This window comes from Melospiza melodia, chromosome 10 (assembly GCF_035770615.1).
Source record: "Melospiza melodia melodia isolate bMelMel2 chromosome 10, bMelMel2.pri, whole genome shotgun sequence".
Classification (NCBI taxonomy): domain Eukaryota; kingdom Metazoa; phylum Chordata; class Aves; order Passeriformes; family Passerellidae; genus Melospiza; species Melospiza melodia.
This window is the reverse complement of record NC_086203.1, coordinates 25,724,548-25,744,650: the sequence shown is the minus strand read 5'-3', so window position 1 is coordinate 25,744,650 and position 20,103 is coordinate 25,724,548. Positions and strand designations below refer to the sequence as shown.

At 45.9% G+C, this 20,103-nt stretch overlaps 1 protein-coding gene across 1 annotated transcript in view; it reads left to right on the top strand.

The window, feature by feature from the left end:
- LRIG1 (leucine rich repeats and immunoglobulin like domains 1) overlaps positions 1-20,103 on the top strand; it is a 98,510-nt gene that overhangs the window by 21,237 nt on the left and 57,170 nt on the right. Inside the window, 1 exon segment of the mRNA XM_063164342.1 lies at positions 19,153-19,224. Within this exon segment, the coding sequence (XP_063020412.1) occupies positions 19,153-19,224 (72 nt within the window).

Below are 20,103 nucleotides of genomic sequence, written 5' to 3'. Positions count from 1 at the left end.
AGCAGGGGATGGGCTGGAGCAGAGGCTGAACAGTCAAGCCCAGGGGCAGGAGAAGAGGAGGCTGGGAAGGAAATACAAGGTGTTTAATTGAGGAGCTTGTTAGCCAGCAGCTGATGGGTTGTTTTTGTAGAGAACTCCAGGGGAACTTGAGCTGAGTTGGTTTCCTGGTTGAAATGAGTGTTGCACGCTGATGGGGCTGGTGTAGGAGTGAGGCATGTGGGGAGCAGAGCCCTTCAGAAAATGCTCCCAAGAGAGCAGGAGTTATTTTGATCTATGGTGACATGGTTTTCCATGCAGCCAGGGTGATGGTAAATGAGGTAGGGCTGTCCTGCTTGCTGCTCAGATCTGGGAGATTAGAGGATAGCTGAAAAAACAGGTGGTATTTTTTGGAAGGCTGTTCACAGCATCCCCAGCGATTCATCATTCAACTGCAAATAGTGGAAACTTTCTCACTGCCAGTGAGTTCAGGCAGCCTCTGCCATGAAGATCAGTCAGTCTGTAAATGGTGCAAAACATCAGTGGTGTAACCAGTGCAGAGTATTAAAGCATCATGAGTGTAAATTCAGTAAATTTCCAGGTTTTCTCTGGACACTCTTGGCACTGATGGTGATAATTCCTTGCTCTGTAAAACAACAATTTTTGAGCAAGGAATATAGGGCTTAGGGTTTTAATTTTGACTGTTTGGGAGCACCTAAATGCATTTGCACGTCTGTCCTGCACAAGACAGCACTTGCTGGAAAAGGCTGCTGCAACCTGGCTGGGCCTGTGGAACAGAGCCTTTAATGCACTGATTGCATATTAATGAACAGCCAAGAAAGGAGGGAGGGTGCCAAAAAGCAGGCAGCAAAAAAGCCAACAATATCAGCACGAACTTTGCACTCTAGAAAGTGTGAAGTGATGTCGGTGAAAGGAGTTTACTGCACAAGTGGAACACTGTGGTCCCCTTTGATGCCCACATTTCTGTGCTAGTAAAATTGGCCAGAGGAAGGATAATTGGCCAGAGGAGCTCCAAGGGTTCCTGTTAACCAATTCTGTACCCCTTGGAATGCTCCCCACTGCTGAGTGTATTTTGGCACTGTGGGTGCTTGCTCTGGAGTGTTTGACGTGCTGTGTGTGACGTGTGGAGCTGTAACACCTCTCCAGCACATGGGGTTACCATCCACATCTGGTTTGTATCACCCTCAGTGGTTTTATTGCAAGCTGCAGTGCTCCATCTGCACCCTTTCCCTTGCCCAGTTCTGTCCCACAGCATCAGGAAAGTGAAATCCCCAGCCTGGAAAAAGCTACAGAATAGGCTGGTGTGTGAATTAATTAATATAATGGCTACTGATAGCAGTGTGCTTTTCCTGGGATTTGGCAGAAATTGGATATCTTGGCTCTTGCCTTTTCATTAGCCTGGTTTCCACATCCCAAGCTCATTACCAAGTCCTAGGGATGTGGGTTTTGGGGTTTTTTTAGGGCTCCCCACCTACTTGGAATCTTCCCATAGAGGCTTCCCCACCGAGCCAGTGGTGGCATTGTCCCCATGGAGTGCTTGGGGACAGATTGGCAGCTCTGTGTCCCTCCAGGAATGTGCAGTATTCAGTGTGGGGGCTCGGGTCCCCTGTGCAGCTGGGGACTTTCCTGTCAAGGAGCACTGGGAGTGTTTAAGATGATCTCGCAAATATTTTTTGAAATTTTTTTGGGGTTTCTTTTGGCCCTGGGCCAATTTTTTGCTTGTCTCTGATGCATAAAGTGGGTTTGAAAAAATGTTGTTTCTCTCTCTTCCCCCATTTAAACATTTCAAGAATGTCAAGTCTTGTCAGCCTTAGCTTTGCTGGAAAAAAAAAAAAAAAAGAAAAAAAGAAATCCCTTGAGGAGCTTGGGGATGTGTTTTGTATGTGATCTCAAAACCCTGAGGGGAAGGTACGTGAGGCAGGGAAAGAGGAGGTCATTAACAAAAGCTTCCTTTATCCCACATTTTAATGAGGCATTGCCATTAAAGAGCAGCAACCACAAAAAATTCAGCCAACCTGACTTTGTTCCCCAGTGTTTAGCCCCTTGGTTTAAATCATGCTCTCACTTTGCTGGTTCCCTGCTATGACCAGAGTTTTCCAAGGAAGATAAACTCCAAATTTGTAACATAAACCTGTTTGGTAACATGGACAAATTACGAGAAGACTTCTCATGGAATTTTTCTGCTGCAGTTACTTGTAATCCCAGTAATAGACATGAAAATGGGCACAAGAAATCTGATTTCCTGATGGTTTGTGTCTCCAGGGCTCACTGAGGTTTTAATTAGTGCAGAGTGTTGCTGTTATCTCTGGATTGTATTTTATCAATGCCCTCCTTCCCCACCTTGGCTGTGGTGTATTTTGGGAGAGTGGGGCTCCTTTTCTGCGGTGATGGGCCCAGGCCATCCAGGGCTGAAGATCTGTGCTGCTCTCCCCTCCTTGGTGTCCCTGTTCTGCAGCCTGGCAGGAGCTCCTTCCTTACCCTTCCCATCCCTCTGGTCTTATTCCACTTTTAGACTTATTGGGGAAGAGGACGGACGTCCACAACACAACTGCAAACAACTTTCCCCTCACTGATCATGCAGAAATGAGGAGATTTGGTGGCTTTGGTGAATTCATTCTCCCTTAGTGGTGCAGTGGGATGGATGCTCAGGGTTTCACTGAGACCCCCTCCTGCTTTCTGGGCTGTTTTCCCAATGCAAGGGCATCTCTGTGCTCCATCCCCACCACCAAGCACCCCCTGGATGCTTTTGGGGTGAGCTGACCATTCCACCTCAATCCTGTGCTGCTCAGCTGGACTTTGGAGCCCAGCTCTGGATGGGGCAGGGGGAAATCCCCGAGAAGGAGGAAATATTTGTTTAATTGCTGACGTGGTGTAAGGTTCAGATTGTGAAACAGCAGGGACAGAGCAGGGCATGGTTTTTCCCTGTGGTTTGCAGATAACATGTGCAGAGCAGGCAGCCAGTGTGGGGCTGGGGGGAGAAAGACACTGAGGTTTATTTGTTTGTGTGGCTTGTTTTTAATTTAAATAACCTTTATAATTTCCCCTCCCTACGAATAGTAAGCGATTCCTTATTTATAAGGGCCTTGCCTTATTATTCAGCCTGAAATACAGGCTGCACTCCAGCTTTTACAATTGGGATTAATTTTTAAGATGGGCACAGGCAGGGGGGCAGGTGGTGTGAGCCCCCTGTGTTTGCATTTCCTCTGCTGGTGGAGGCCTTTGGCTTCTCTCTGAGCAGAGCTGGGGCCAGCTGCCTGCTGCCCTTGCAGCCCTGGTGCTATAAAAGAGGCAGCAATGTGTTCCCAGCTGGAATGGGGCTGGGTAATTGCTCTGGGCAGGTTTATGGTGGGGAGGTGTGAAGTGCCCGCTGTCTGTCTGTCTGTCTGTCTGCCCCCCTGCAAGGGGCTCTGCAGATGGGCTGGGGGCTGCTCAGGGAAAAAGTGTGTTAGCCATCTACAGAGTCATGGAATTGTTGAAATCACAGAAAGGCTTGGGTTGGAATGGCCTTAAAACCCATTTAGCTCCCATCCCTATGGCCTGTGCACCCACTCGACCAGGCTGGTCTGGGACCCAGCCATAGAATTGTCCCTTCTCCACAGGGATCCAAGTCACAGAGTGGGGCTCTGGTACCCACGTGCTTGGACAGAAAAGCCACACTGAGATTCAGAGTGCATCTCTAGATTTCAAACTGAATTTTGTTTATTAAGGTGGAGGGAAGTGTGTCTAAGGAGCCATTTGCCAGCTTTTCGTAAATATCCTAGAGATTTCACAGCAGAGTGCAGAGACTCTTGAAGCTGGCTGGGCATACCAGAAACTCTATGAAATAGTTGGATTTGATCAGCACTTAATCACAGTCAGGCAGCTTGGCCCGGTCTCGCTCCTCTCCCAGCCCCAGCGGAGGCAGGAGGTGCTGGGGCTGGCCTTGTGCCCCACTGTCAGCTCCACGTGTCTGTGCTGGCACACCAGGACATCTGTCAGTGCCCAAGGGAACATTTATGGCCGTAAGGAGAGCAGGGGGGCTGCATCAGGTCACTGCTGTCCCCTCAGGTACGGGGCAGTGAACTGAAACGCTGCCTGCCCTCCTGCATGGTGGTGTGAGGGGCATTGCAAGAGGGCTTTTCCAGGTGTTCTATCCAAGCTTTTCCAGGTATTTTACCCAAGCTTTTCCATTTTCTGAAGTGGCTGGTTCAGGGGCTGTTGTGCTGCTCATTTGGTGCTGTTGCACCCAGAGGCAGGTGAGAGTAGAGAGGTGAATCCACTGACTGCAATGCCCTTGATTTAATTGCCAGTAAGTTTTTTTTTATTTTTGCTGTCCTAGATCCCCTTGCTAATGCTTTCTGTTTGTCCTGCTCATGTGAACAGCTTCCCTGCTCCTGGCTGTCCATGCCTATTGCAGTTCCTAGAGACTTGTTCTTCTCAGGATCAGAGGAGCTGTTTCTGCAGGCACACACACTCACGTATTTCTTGACCCAAGTCCTTCCCAGCCTGGATTTGTGCTGCTCTTACCCTGCCTTATGGGCCAGCATCCAAATTCAAGCACAAGAGAGATATTTGAGGTTGATTCTTTGCTGAATCAAGCTTGCTTTTTTCCCTACAAGAAATAAGCAGAAAACTTCAGCTGTGGCTAGGAGTTTTCAGTTAATTTTATGAAGTTATTGGTACACAGAAACAGAACATTTTCAGCAGCAGCAGTGCTTTTCAAAAGTTTGCCTACGAGCAGTTTATTGATTGAGCAAATAGGTGGATAACACAGGCCTGGAGGTGTATGATGGTTAATGTGTAACCATTAAATAGACTTATTTGGGCACTTTTTATGGGTTCTCATAGCAATTAAATCTTATAAAGCTGTGGAGAGTGTTTTTATGTGGAGCAAAATGAGAACCTTTATCGCAGTGAAGGTGTTCATGGAAAAGGTACAGTTTATGTAATTGTGTTCACGTGACTTGACGTAAGTGTGGGGCTGCAGGAAAAGCAACAACCTACCAGAGCTAATTCCCGAGGCTGATTGCAATATCCCTGTGTATTGGCTTTCCTCCCAGTGGCTCTTTCAGTATATTGAATTCAGTGTCATTCCATGGGGGGCATTTTATTGTGAGCCTCCTTTGCTCTAAACTGATTTTTTGGCTCTCCCCACCATGGGTGTGGTTTTTTGGTGTGTTTTTTAATGTGTCTTGGAGCAACTTTGGTAGTGGTGTCAAATTTGCTGAAAAAAAAGAGCATAAAATGGTTTCCTGCTGGCTAATGTGATCAAGAAGTATTGTGCAGTTCTTGAAGCTCTTTCCTGGTTAAATCACACAGGACCCCAAACTTTGTGGGGATATGGAAAAGCCTTGGTTTCTTCTTAGATTTTTTTTCATCCCCAATATGGTGTATTTAATGGAAAGTGAAAGCTGAATGAAATGTTGGGGACTCAGTAGATGTGTGTGTATGTATATATGTATGTATAAAGCTGTAGTTCCTCCTTTTCAACCAAAAGAAATGAAGGCTGAAAACCAGATTTGTTTCCTGTGTTTGCAGCAGCACCTTCTCCACTCTGGAGCCTCATGGATGGTGGGGGAGAAAGGATGGGGAGGGCAGCTTGGCTCAGCTTGTGGAATTGTGTGATTGCACAGCTCCAGGCAAATGCTGACACCAGGTTCCTTGGCAGATGTGCTGCTCCTGAGGTGCCTTGGGAGCTAAAGATCCTTCCCTGGCACTTCCTGCAGCCCTTGCTGGGGCTGGTGGAGGTGGTGAGTAAAGGGAGAGAAGCTCAGTGAGTGTCAGTGATGGGTGTTAAAGAAAGGTTTCACCCACAAATACTCTGCTATCACATTATGAGATCCCTACCCAAGGGATGGATGGCTGGCAGATGTGCAGAGGGATGGGACCCCTTGGGTGTGTCAGCAGTGCCAGCCTGGCACAGGGCATGCGGGCATCTGCTCTGCTTTTGGCATCTTTAGAAAACAAAATAAAACCCAATTGCTGGCTGAGAAGGGGAGAATTGTGAATTGCTGTTTTCCATCAGCACTTGGCTGCCTGGGCTCTGTGCTGTGGCAAGGGTGAGCATGTGTGAGAGAACCTGCTGCAGTTCTGGAGAATGCACCAGAGCATTGTTAACATCAGCCAGATTCCTCCGTGGTGTGGCTCTGTAGTGCAGTCTGGACAAAAGGTTAAATTGGGCAGTCATTTTTGCAGTTCTGGAGAAAGTCCAGTATCACTCAGTTAACTTTTGCAGAGCCATTTCCTGTAGGTTTTGTTAGAGAAAAGCAAGGTTATGTGTTTCCAGTTGCAGTAGAGTTACTTTCCCCTATAAAACGCACTGCAATTTATTTTTACACAATTTTGATTGCTTTGCAAAGACTTGGAGGGTTTGGAAGATCTTGAAAGTTGTTGTTTTTTATTTCATACCTCACTTGCTGTGACAAATTGAGGAAAATGTGTTTTTTTAATGTGGCATTGCTGAAGTCTGGCCAAGCTGGGAGTGTGCACAGCCTGTGCTCCCACGCTGATGTCTGACCCAGGGTCTGCTCCTGGCAATGCCCAGTTTTGGGAAGCACTGAGGGAGTTTTTCTCCTTCAGGCAGGTCACAGCTGGCAATGGCAGCACAGATGTGGTGATGAATTGCACAGGAGTTCCTTCCTCTGGTTTTTCAGCTATGGAGATGCTGTCACCCTCTGGCTCCTTGGCTTGCCCCCTTCCATCCCTCCATATCTGCTCTTGGAGGGTGCTTTGGCTTCTCCATCATGGTTCATCTCAGGATTCCTTCATCTTTTCATGTGAATTGCTGCATTTCTTCTTCCCATTGCTTGTGACGGTGTTCACAGAGGTCTTAGGATGAGGGAAGAGATGGGGATCTGACTCCATATTTCAGAAGGCTTGATTTATTATTTTATGATATACTGCATTAAAACTATACTAAAAGAATAGAAGAAAGGATTTCCTCAGAAGGCTAGCTAAGAATAGAAAGAATGATAACAAAGGCTCTGTCTCAGGCTCTCTCACAGCCAGCTGACTGTGATTGGCCATTAATTAGAAACAACCACATGAGACCAATCCCAGATGTACCTGTTGCATTCCACAGCAGCAGATAATCAATGTTTACATTTTGTCCTTAAGGCCTCTCAGCTTCTCAGGAGGAAAAATCCTAAGGAAAGGATTTTCATGAAAAGATGTCTGTGACAATTGCTGTCTGTGCTTAGAGCAGCAGTGCTTCCCACAAGCCCTAACTAATTCTTTCTCTGATTTCCTTGAAATGGTGCCATTTATTATTTTCACAGAGATCAGTCTGTCTCCTCTCAAAAGGACATGGTTTGAGTTCTCCAAGCAATGAGTGCACCTGTGTCCCTCACTGTGCTGGAATAAACCTTGGGGCACCTTCTGCATTCACATTTCCCAACTAATCCCATTTTGGAGCAGGGCTTGGTGTGAAGCCAGGGAGCCCTTGGCCCTGTGAGAGCTGCAGGTTGTGCAGTGAATGGTGAGCCCCTGGCACGGTGCCTGGGCTCACAAGGACCACTCCTAAGAGGGAAGGGGTATTTCTGTTCCTGGCCAAATTGCACTGTTAGCTTTTCTATTTTCGGGGCAGCCAGGTGGCCACCCACATGGAGTTTCATTATGAGAGTTTAAAAAAAAATATTTTGAGAGGCCATTAGGTAAGTTTGAGATGGCATCTACTTTGGGTTATGCCTGAGTGAGGTGGGCTCAAAGCAACAGGGAAGGATCTGGCTGCCTTTAAACATCTTCCTGCAGAATTTGTTGGGAAAGTTTGTTCTTTGACTGAACCTTAAACATCTACATTCCCTTTGAATTAGCTGTGATGCCTTTAGCTGAGAAACTCTGCAAATCCGAGGGAGTTCATTGAATAATAAATCAAGGCATCCATCCAGCAAAGGACATCAGGGCCCTTTGAAGTAGATGAAAAAATACCTTTGTGATCTGAGAGAGAGCTTTGGTGCCTGACTGATGCTGATGCAGGGTTCAAACCCAGCTGCAGTGGCCCCCAGCAGAGGTGGGGAGCAGGAGCAAACGTGGACTCAGGAGCAGCTGCTTCCCCTTGGCTCTGCTGCAGCCCCATTTGCCCAGAATCCTGAAAGTTTGAGAGATCCAAAAAGCAAAAAACTGCAGTCAATGGAAATAAGGACTGATTTTTAATGCTGCAAAGTTCTGAGATATCAGACTTGGGGAAGAACAAGCTCATTTGAAGGACTTTCTAAAATTTAATTGCCTAGAACATTTTCTCCTTCTGAGATTTTCTGCAGTCTGAGTTGCACTAATAGAGAAATCTGGCTTTGTAAGTGGAAGGAGCTGAAAAACAGCACCAATAAAAGCTGTAAAGCTCTCAAAGATTTTTAAAATAGTGCTTCTGTAAAAGATGTGACATTATATGCCGGGGCAGAGTGCAATAAAGATATTTTAGTAGCACTCTTCACAACTCAGTTGTAAGCTGTACAGCTGTCCCAAACTCCCCTGATAAAGCTTTTCTAGCTGTGTAATCACTGTAATTGTATTGCCTCATGCATACATGCATGTGTTTGTGTTTGCATGAAGGTCATGTACATGTGTAAGTTATTTAAGCATGAATGCACACGTGAGATTCTGCTGTATGTAAGGAATGTTAAGGCTGGCATGTAAAGCAGCAGTAGGTTCAATTGTTCCCTCAATTATTTTATGGCATTCCTTGGGCAGAGACTTGAGCTTCAGCTCCATCTGCTTTGACATTGCTGCTGTCCCAGGTTTATTGGCAAAAACCAATACAGGAGTTATGCCAAAAAGTCTGAGTGATTATTCTGACAGCTGACCCTGATGCTAACATGGAGGTAGGAAATGTGTTTTTTATAGAGCACACTCTCACACATTTACACACTCACTCACACTTCTATTTCTCTTGATCTAAGTGGAAATGGCTTGTTTTAAATGCAGTTTTTCCATCTTGAAGGTCAATTAAACCAAGTTGGAGGTCAGATAGAAGGGACAGAACATTTGCTTCTTGGTGTATCTATTTCTGTAATGTTATCAGTGCATGTGGTTTTATTTCCAGCATTTTGTTCCCGGGGCTTCCTCTAAGGCTGAACAAATTGGATCAGTTGGATGTGGTACAGCTTCCAATTTGGGGTTAGAAGTCCATTAAATTGCTTGGTGCTTTGTTGGCAGTATGAAAGTGCTTAGAGTGGAAGTGCATTACGATTGGACATTGATTACTCGAAAGGAAAGGGGATGGATGCTTGTGTAAACCATACACCTCCAGCCAGGATGGACAGCTTTGGGGTTTTTTTTTTAGCTTAAAATCCTCAGGTTTTGCCCTTAAAATGCTGTTCTTTATTACAGAGCAGAACTATTTTTAAACTGGGAATGGAGAGCTGTCTGCCATGTGTTCCTCACACCTCTGGGGGATTAGAGCTGGCCCTGCACCATGCAGTGCTGCCAGCCTCACACAGCCCTTGGGTAACTAGTCCTTGGGATATTTGGGGTTATATACATCATTCCTTTCCACACACTAAATGTTTGCATTTGGCCAAGCTCTCAGTTCCCGCCCGTGGCATTGGAAGGTGCCAGGAATGTCCTTGCTCTGGTTGGTTTCAAACTGAGCGAGTTTATGGTGGGGCACAGGGCTGTAATTCCACTTGGGCTGATCAGAGAGGGCTTTATTCCCACTGTGCAGAGCTGCAGAGTCGCCTGGGTGTTTGTGTGAGATCGGAGTCACTGCTGCAGAGCTGGCAGGGCTGGCCGTGCCTGTGTCCTGGCTGCTCCAGCTGGGTGGGCTGGGCTGGCTCTGCTCCCTGCTCCATCAAACTCTGCAGCCCATCTGAGGAGGCACAGCGTCACCTCAGTCCATCTGCTGAGAGCTTTTTCCCTGGTGACAGCACAGCCATGCCCTGGGTGGCTGGGGAGTGAAACAGCCAGGTATTGTGGCCAGCCAGGGGGAGAACAGGACAGCACTGCTTCTTTCTGGGAAAAACCTCTAAAAACACTTGGGTACCATCACTGTGTGAGAGCAGGAGGTGATGCAGCCCTTCAGGATGGGTGGAAAGCAGCATCAAGTGCAGGAGAAGCTGGAACAAGCCTGGAGTGAGCCCCCATACCTGGGCTGCAGGAAAAATCTGCACATTGCTTTTCTAAAAACGTTTTACCCCCCCACTCTTTTCCTGACTAGTTTTAAACCACATATTCCTTGGTGCCACTTCTCAACAAGCATGTTTTGGGGGCAGATCAGTCCTTGCTGATTAACTATAAGTGCCAGGAGAGAGTGGCTGAGCAAACACAGTGGGAGAGGTTTGTGTGCCCTGTCCCACCATTAATGATGGACTGGGCAGGGCCATGCCAGTGCTGTCACTGGGACAGCCATGGCCAACTCTCACTCAGGGTGGGCTCTGCAAAGGGGTAATGCCAGCTCTGTGCTGAAATTTCATCCTCAGGGCTTGGGCATCCCCCATCCTGTGTGCAGTAATGCAGACATGGTGCTGCTGGGTAGTGGTTGATAGTGGGAACCTGTTGTGCCAGGTTGTGCATTTACTAAATTAATATTTCTGATTAAAAAGTGGTGTTGGAGTAGTGGAAAAATATCATTTTGGGTGGTTAAGATCTCTGAGCTTACCAGGAACACTTGCAGATAGGATTGGAACCATTTGAATCCCCAAAGAGAGCAGAGCACGTTACAATTCTGTGTTCTTGGGGAAAACTTGAAATATGATTATTTGGTACTACTGAATGGTTGACCTTGGAAGTTTTCTAAAATCAGGGAAATCTTGAACAATGTTTGAGGAATTTCTGAATTATTTCTCTCTTCTCTCTGCACATAATTTCTAACCCACAGCTGGATTTTGCGAAGTCATGTGGTGGGAGGGTTTGATTGCCAGCAGTCCAACATGCTGCTGTGGGTCTTCCCAAACATCTGAAAAAGCCAAAGGTTTGACATGGTTTATCTGCTGTGAGTACTTGTGAAGAATTGCACAACTTTCAGAAGAAAATATTTGCTTTGCAAAAGGAGCCATTTTTGAAACCGTAAATAGCACTTAATGCTGATTTATCAGTGCAGCTTGTTATTGTTAATGGAGGCTGAGCAGTTCTAGCATAGATATGTATAGTAAATCACATAGTTATTAATCCTCAATAAATTGGTTTAATATGTTGAATACACAGTGGGGAGCCTTAATTGAAAATGTTAGTAAAGAAGTCATGGCCTTTATTGATTTACCAAAGAAAAACAGCAGTGATGGAAGCAGAAGCAATTTGTTTGGTAAGTATTTTGTTTGAGCTGGGCTATCCAGCCATTGCTCCAGTGGTTCAAGAGACTGCTTTGCTTTGTGGGTGCAAAATCACCAAGAAAGAAATTTACTATCAAATTAGAGAAATGTGAGTTTGGCCATATACAATCAAGCAACCAACTTGCAGGCTTTTGGTTTTAGGGCTATGTCTTTCTCATGGCAGTAGTTGGCACTTTAATCAAAGCAATAAACCCAGAACAAACCCTCTAAGGTGTCAGGGCAGATTATGGGTGGAGTTTTATTTGTGGGTTAAAAAACCCTCCACATCCTGCTTTTCCTTCCAACTGCTTACCTGTCACAGGTGGCAAAGCAGGATTGCTTTACTTGAAATTAAATACAGTTATTCTTACTTAGGTGCTCATTCCCCCTTTGAAACGTGTTTTTGCTTTGATGCAATCCTTGGAGCTGATGACTCAGTGTGTTTTGGAGAGGATTGTTCTCCTTCAGGTAGTGCAGCTTAATAGAAGAGGCAAATACAGAAATATTGCTGCAATTAAATCCTGCTTGCTCTGAGCCCTGCAGCATCCCCTGCACACAAAGCTGCCTTTGGCTGGGGAAGAGGAGCCTGTGGCCCCAGCAGGAGGGTGAGCAGCCTCAGGGGCTGCAGGCTGTGTGCCTGTGGCTGCTGCTCTTCCCAGAAGCAGAAAAAGCATTGTGGAACACCTTGTGATTCCTGCTTGCTTTGCCCTGCGTTGGTTTGAGTCCCTGAGGTGTCCATGTGCCCAGGGAACAGAGGGGCCTGAGGGGATCTCATGCATGACTTTGAAATCACTTCACTTCTTGAAACCTCACTTCACTTTTTTTTTGAACAATTGGAACAGTGGTTTTGAAGCAATTGAAATACTGAGAGCTTGTTGAGTGGGCCAGGATGAAGCTCTGGTGAAATGAGTATCCTCGTGTCCCTTCTGATGGTGCAGAGCCATAGCATGAGTTACCCAGGTGATTTCTACATGTGTTATGGAGTATTGCCATATATGTGTGGTAATGTAGATTAAATTGCATCTAAGCCTTCTGTCTTAAGAAATAAAATAGGAGTTTTTGGAAGAGATGATCTTTCAAGAAAAGAGAAAAACTTAGACAAGAACTTTACTTGAGTTTTGCTAAGGTTATTAAAATAGGAGGAAATGGGATCCTAGGTTTTGTCAAAACACATTTGTGTAAGCCAAGAAGGGCCTAAAATAACCTGACACTGCCCTGCTGAAAGAGACAAATAAGCCTGTAAAAATCCTTGGTGTGGGAGATGTGGAAGCCTCAGCAGCCTTGCAGTGCTCCTGCAGAGGATTCCTGCCTTTCCTCAGCCCTGAGAGTGTGCCTGCTCATCCTGTGCTGCCTCTTAGAGGCTGGCAGTCTACAGTGGCAGAGATATTCACATTTACAGCCCTATGTGAGCTGAGGCCACGTGTGTGATCTGTGTGCACCCTAAGCTGTGAGTGCAGAGTGGCAGAGCAGGAGGAAGGGCAAGGCTGACAGTGTGTCCCTGAAAGTCACTTGGAGGTAAGATCATTCCCAAACCATTTTCCTCAAACCATACCAACCACATGCTAAATTCAGTTGTAGTCTGGTACAATACCTCTCAGTGATGTGGTTTTAATTAGTGTTCTTTGCATTAATGGCTGTATCTGCATGGTATCAGTTCTTTGGGGATCATGCTACAGGAATTTCCTTTAGCCTGTATCACTGGTCATGACTGAGAGTGATTCATGGTGCAGTTTTCTTGGTGTCTGGATGACCTCTCAGAGTTTGTCTTCACTGTCAAATTAGCTCATATTATGGCTTGAGGGCTGCCCTTAGGTTGACTCCCCCCTGCACATAAAGCCCCTTATATGAGCAGGCTGTTAACCCAAGCCAGTGTGATGCTGCAGCTAATTTGAACAAGGACATAAGTAAAGCCTGACTGAGCACATCATCTGAGCCACCAACAGAACCCCTCATTGTGGGGCACAGCTTCACCCAGGTGGGTGCTGTGTCCTGCAGAGCCCCCTTCTCTCCAAAGCACTTTGAGCAGCAATCCGGGGCATCCACCTTGTTTTGGTGCTCTTACCTCCTTCTGGGAGGTGGCTCTTTGCCATGCTTGGTCTGGGCCATTTCTGGGCTGCATTTCAGAGTCTCTTTAAGCTGGATGCTTGGCACTTGTAGGCAGCACCCAGGGTACCCTGTAACAGAAATTACAGGGGGCTTAGCTTGGGGCACAGTGGCTGAAAAGCTGCCTGGTGAAAAACGACCAGGAGGTGCTGGTTGAACTGTCTGAACATGAGCTAGTGAATGCCAGGTGAACAGGGAGGCCAGTGGCACCCAGCAATAGTGTGGCCAGCAGGACAGGGCCAGTGATCACCTTCAGCACTGGCCTTGCATTGAATGCTGGGCTCAGTTCTGGGCCCCTCAGTACAGGAGCACAGTGAGGTGCTGCAGCATGTCCAGAGGAAGGGGCTGGAGCACAGCTCTCATGAGAAGAGGCTGCAGTGGCTGTTTGGCTGCTCTTGCCTCATGGGAGTAGACTTTGCACCTGTCCTGTGCACAGAAATCAAAAATGGACTAAAGCTCCTTCTTTCTGTCCTTTTTGTCCATACAACCACCTGAATCCATGCAATCTGATGGATTTGTGCTTCAGCATTAATGCTCCCCTGTCACTGCTTTCTAGGACACTGCCATCTTCCTGGCACCTCACAGGCTTGTTTAAAAGAGACATCTGAGTGTGCTTTCTTCTTGCACAGCTGTACCCTTGTAGCATGGGCAGTGTGCTCCCTCTCTGGCTCCCCTGGCCCCCATCCCCAAGCTGATTCAGCTGCAGCCATGCTTTTCATACCCACTCAAGTGTGCATGGGGCCTCCATTCCAGGGCTGTAAAGCCATCTACAAACATGTGGGAAGAGGATGGTGCCTATTCAGGGAGCTGCAGACTAGGCAGCTATCTTTCGACAGATGAGCCAGAGGAATTTCTACTGCAGGGCTCAATTGTTCTGGGCCCTCAGCTCCCTTTTGTGCAGGAGCAATGAAAAGTTGTGTTATGACAACGGTTGACAAAGTGTTTAATGAAAGCCACAGTTGGCAGTGACAGAATTTCAAGCCATCCTCCTTTTCTCCAATGCCTGTCATCAAAAGGTGCAGAAACGCTTTTGACATAATCTTCTGCACTGACAGATAAATGGTTTTGATGTGAGGGTTGGAAACTTTCACCTTGCAGAACAGAATTCAGCCATCATCGTGGTGGACAGAGACCAGGAGCTGTGTATGCCTCTGTTCCTTTGTCTGGTTTTCAGCAGAGAGCTAGGTTGCTTTTCTCTGCACTGGTCAAGGTCCCAAAGCAGGGCCAAAACTTGGACATAAACTCCTGATCTGCCCTGCACCTGGCCTCTACAGGTCAAAGAACTGACTGATCCCTCTCACTGCAAGCAGGACTCTTTCTGTGACAGCACTGTTTCTTTTGGGAGGTAGTTTGAGCATACCCAGTTACTTAGCAAGACTTCAGTCTCTGCTGAGTTCAGTGATAATGCCACTTTCATAATGCCAGCTGAAGGCAAACACTGCTTTCTTATTTAGAGACTAGAATAACTGAAAAGACAGACCAGGGCCCTTCCCATATTGATTTTACAGGCTCTCAGTTCCTGATCACAGGCATCTTAGTGACAGGAGGGGAAAACCCTTCATTGTTGGATTAGCCACTACAAGGAAGACTTAAATGGATAAATAATATGCAGAACACTTTTCATGCCAGTAAATCAGAATAAAGTTTAAAAACATTTACCAGCTTTTCAATAGAAGCTGATATGAAAAAAACAATCTGAATGTTAGGGGCTGCTCAGGTTGGTTGTTCTGTTCTTTCTCCTCTGCCAGCTGTAGAAAAGTAAGCTTTGTAGGATGCTTCCCTCAACTCACAGCTCAGGCTCTTGAATTTATATACTTTTGTTTTCTTTCCACAGTTGTCTTAGAGGGATCAAAATATCCTTCCATGAGTAATTCAACATACCCATGCAGAGGAGCAGGGCACTGAGCAGTTTGTGGGCAGCCCCACTTTTGGGTCAGCTAACATCACCTGTAGGTGCCAGAAAATGGGCAGAACATGCACCAAAGCCATGGGTTCTTGGAACTGGCATAAAACACTGCAGGTGATGCTTTATAAACTGGCTTTGAAGAGATGCTCAGGATGAGAGATACCTCAGAGGGCTGGGCAGGTGCTGGTTTGGGAGAGGACGGGGTTTTGGTGTTGGGAGCTGATGCCTCTCTTTCTTTGAGGGAGACATTTTGGAAAACTGATGGCAGAAACATTTATTTGGTGATTCATTGGGCAATTTTGGCATCATCCCAAGGGCTCCTCAAGAAGAAATGCATTCTGTGCTGCAGAGGAACAGCAAATGTGCCAGCTTGCAGTGGTGGGACAGCTGTGCCCTGGGCTTGGCATCTCCATCAGCCTGCACTGCTGGTCTGCTCAGCTCAGAGAGGCCAGCCTGGTGGGGACATGAAAATCCTGCAGTGCTTCATTCACTGCTGGACACTTAGGACCCACATTTAGGGGTGGGAGAGCATCCTGTGCACCCATGACCTCAAGTTTTGAGCTCCCTTCTTTATTTGCATTACTGGAGCCCAACCAAGACTGAGGCCTCATTTCATCAGCATCAGGCAAAGCAAGACAATACCTACCTCAATTTTATTTACAGTCTAAATAGACAAGACAGACAAAGGGTGGCTGTGGAAACAAAAGCTCTGGAGAGGTGATGTGACATGACCGGGTCACACAGCAGGAGATGAAGAGAGCCAGGAACAGACAGAGGTTTCTTGACTCCCAGTCCCAGTGATCTGTCTATTGAAACATGTTAATTCTTTCTCTCACTTCAATGCTGTGACTGGCATGCCACACACTGCCTAGTGAGGGGATCAGAGTTCTGGGAAGCACATCCTTTGATTGCTAATGCTTCAGGCTAGAAATTCTTGGATACTTAATATAAGTTAAAATACAGCTAGTGCCAGATACTCAGTAAACTTTATTTTGGCGTATCTATGTAATTTCAAGTCTCCTGTTTGTTTTGTACTGACTCTATTTCTAGCTTTCATTTCCCCACCGATTTTTGAGCAGTGTAGTGTACATTTAGTGAGGATATTTGGTGGTTGAGGTGAGTAGTGTGGGGGGAACTGAAGACTTTGGTGTTCAAGAGGATGGAGTTCACCTGCATTTCTGCAGCAGATATTGGAAAGTCTTTCTGTTGCTGGTGCAGCAAAATCTCTCTGTGCTATCTGAAGAACCAGCTACTTGATGTTCAAATGTCCTGAATGGCAGCAGCAATAATCAGAAAATCACTTTGGGTGATGTTAAACTGTGGCCATGAAATCCTTTAATTTATGAATATCTTTGTTTTTCACTTGTGAACTTTGGAGGTTCCTGTCAGCATCACTCAGTGCTTGAGCACAGACTAAACCAGGGACCTGGTCCCTCTGGCAAGTGCAGGGAGGATCAGTTCTGGTGCATGTGTTCTTGTTTCTTGCTTCATAAAACAGCCCCTTAGCCTATTGCAGAGGAATGTGTTGAGGAGAAATACATTACTTGAAAAATGTGAAGTTTGGCTGCAGTAAAAGGCACAGAAATACATGAAAACAGATGGATTCATGCACCATCATGTCTGGCTGCATTTCCCCCTTTTAGTTTGTCACTTGTGTTTCTGTGTTGACTTTATTGTGTTGAGCCTGTAGGAGGTTACCTGTTGTATTTTTCTTTTTGCCTGTAGATGAGGCAGGGGCAAGCTTCAGCATGATCTTACTGCGTGGTTAAAAAAAAAAAAGTAGTAATGTAATCTGTGGGCAAATTGCACTTTAATTCGTAATTGTGCTATGAATATGGACTTGGCTTTCAAACACACTCTGAGTTTAAACTGCAGTTTGACTTTTATTTAGATAAATGCCTTTGAGTTCATAGTGAAATGGATATCTGCTGTAGCCTGGTATTGATTTAAAGGTCTCTTGAGTGTTTTAAAAGACAGTAGGGGCTTACAGGACAGCATATTTTAAACTGAGATGCTTGGTTAGGTTTTACACTCCTCTATAACTTCAGCTCTAGGCTCTTTTAAGAGCCAGCTTGTGTTGCCGATTGTGGAGCATTCTTCCACAGCAGGTATTGGCAAAAAAAATTGAACATTTTGGGCAAGATGCAAGGAGCTGAAATGATGGGGAATGGTGTGATGTGAGAGCCATCAAATGATGCCCTGGTGCAGGGGAACGCTTTGAGGACTTCCCATAAATGCATTACAAGAGGGCAGGTGATCAATATCTGCTTTTTAGCTTGAAAGAGGTGTTTATCACTTCCTGCAAAGTCGGTAAGCTTTGTAGTCTTTCAAGTCTTGGTGTTTGCAAGGCTGCTGTGAGCCTGGATTTCTCTGTGCATTGCCACAGAGTGCAGTGTGTCAGTGTGAGCTCTTCAGGAGAGATTTTCCATCAGTGCTCTTCTGGCAGCTGCCTTTTCTTTGTGTGTGCCTCAGCTCCTGTGTCACGGAGCATTGGTGGAAGTTCAGTGGGTGCCTCAGCGACTTAGACCCAGTTTGGGTTCCAGACCTGCTTGCTTTCTGTGGGCACAGTTTTAAAGCAACAAAAATCCCAAACCAGGGAAGATTGGCCAGTTTTCTAGTCAGACTGGCTTGGTGGTTTGAATAAGCAGCTCAATATTTGAGGGCTTATCTAAAATCAAGCCGTGAATCTTTTGGGCTGTGTTCAGAGGTGCAGTAAGAGGGTGTAACCTCCCTGCAGATGAGGCAGGAGGGCTGAATTTTACCCAGGGTAATATCCGAGAGCAGGGCGTGGAGCAAAATAAAATTAAAGAAGTCCCCCTCACAATTTCCTTACAATTTACTGTGGTTGCTGTTCTGCTGCCACCCATCAATTTGCCTCCTCCCTCTTTAGATTACACTCTCACAGAAACATGCCAGCACTGCATACAGAAGGATAATTAAAGCACTTGTTACTTTTTGCATCATTAGTCACTTGGTCTTAATTGATCTGGTTAGTCCTGGCTGCAGGTTTGACCTGTCCTGTGTGGAGTGCTGAGAGTGCATATCTTGAAGGGAAGGCTCTGCTCTTGCACTGTGTGATGCTACAGCAGAGCATGGCAAAGCTCTTGCTTGTGGTTTCTGCATTTGGCACTTAATTTGCATTATTTTGCCTGTTTGCTGTCCCAATTGCTGCAGTGTGTTCCTTCCTGCAGCATGTTGAGCTCTGGATGTGTTTTCAGTCAGGGATGTCCTGTGAGGCAGATCTGCTCTCCCACCAGGCTGCACAGCCCATTTGTCATCCATCAGTGCTCGAATGTGATTTAGGTTTACGCTGTTGGATAGTTGGAAAGTGTTGGCTGGGGTTGTTGAGGACCAAAATGTGTTCTACTGTGTGGCTTGAAAGCTGTATTCACTGATTAAAAAAAAAATAGTGACAGGCTAATTATATCATCTTGTTAGAAAATATAGAATATATTTTATGTTTACACATAGCAAGTGTACATATGTGTATTTTGTGTGTAACACACTGTGGTATAAAAAATACCTGTGTGAATATAGCTATAAAATATTTAGTGGAAGGTTTGTTGATTGTTTCAGTTCTGACTTTAATTTGTCAGGAAACATCCTATTCATCTGTGATTAGTTTTGTGGTTGGAAATAATCAATAGTAGAATAATAAATGTAATTGTGTAATATGAAGACAAATTAAAACCACACTAATCTAATGCAAAAGAGGAAGAAGCTTGGGGAGAGCTAGATAAGATTTTTGTCTTGGAGCTGAACTCACTTGTGTATCCAGCAGAAAAGTGCTGCACTCCTGTTTAAGTTCTCTTTAAAAAAAACTCCAAAACCCAAACCCTCCTAGTGTAATCCAGAATAATTAAGATGATTGTTTTGCTGAGCAGGGTGACTGCATTTTGCTGATCCTTCTGTCTTTTATTTTAACAGAAACCTGAGCTACAACAAGTTGGCAGAGATTGATCCTTCTGTCTTTGCAGAGCTGTCGAACCTGCAGGAAGTGTAAGTATTCCTTCAAAGGCTTTAATTGTGTTTTGCCAGGGCTGCTTGTGGGCTGTGAGGAAATTATATCTAGTTTCCTAAGACAGTACCTTCCTTTAGGTAAGTTGAATGAGCAGGTCTGACTTGGTGTGGAGGTTTTTCTTCCCCTCTATATTGTATCTGGGCTGCTCTTTTTTAAACTAATCAATGGGCAGAACACAACATTCCAATTAAAACAGCAGAGCTGTTATTGGAAATCATTGGAATTTGCCTCCCTGGGTGTTGTGCAATGCTTGGAGACAGCAGTTGAGCACACCTGAGCACACTCACACAGCTCCTTGCTGAAAGCACAACCCCGAAGCAAAGCACAGCAGCCTGGATTGTGACACCTGATGCCAACCTAGCCCAAATCTCCCAGGAAACAAAGGTGTAGTGTAGTGGATAACAAAGCACTTAACCGTGCCTCCTCCTCTCTCAGACATTTGTGCTCCTTTTGGAACCAGAACAAGCTCTGCTGGAGGTATTGCTAGAAGAGGCTAAACCAGCAGAGCTGTCCCCTGCCCTGGTGAGGAACAGAGGAGCTGCTGCAGGTCTGAGTGGCTGTGCCAGCCCCTCCTTGCTGTAAAACAAACCCATTTCAGGGAATGCAGGTTTTCCAAGCTCCTGAGAAGGCTGAGCAGTTTCACTCAGAGAGGGGCTGCACTGTCAGCCCTCCACAGGGGTGCCTGGAGTTCTGATTTTGGGGTTTAAAACCAAAAGTGCCTGAGATGGCAGGCTGAGGTAATGAGCTGTGTTTGCCTGGTGAATCGCTGGCATGCTTGAGGTTTGGGCTCTGTTTGAAGAGCTACTGCTGCCTCATGGGAAACTGAAAAAACATTTCCTTTCAGAAACAATACTGTG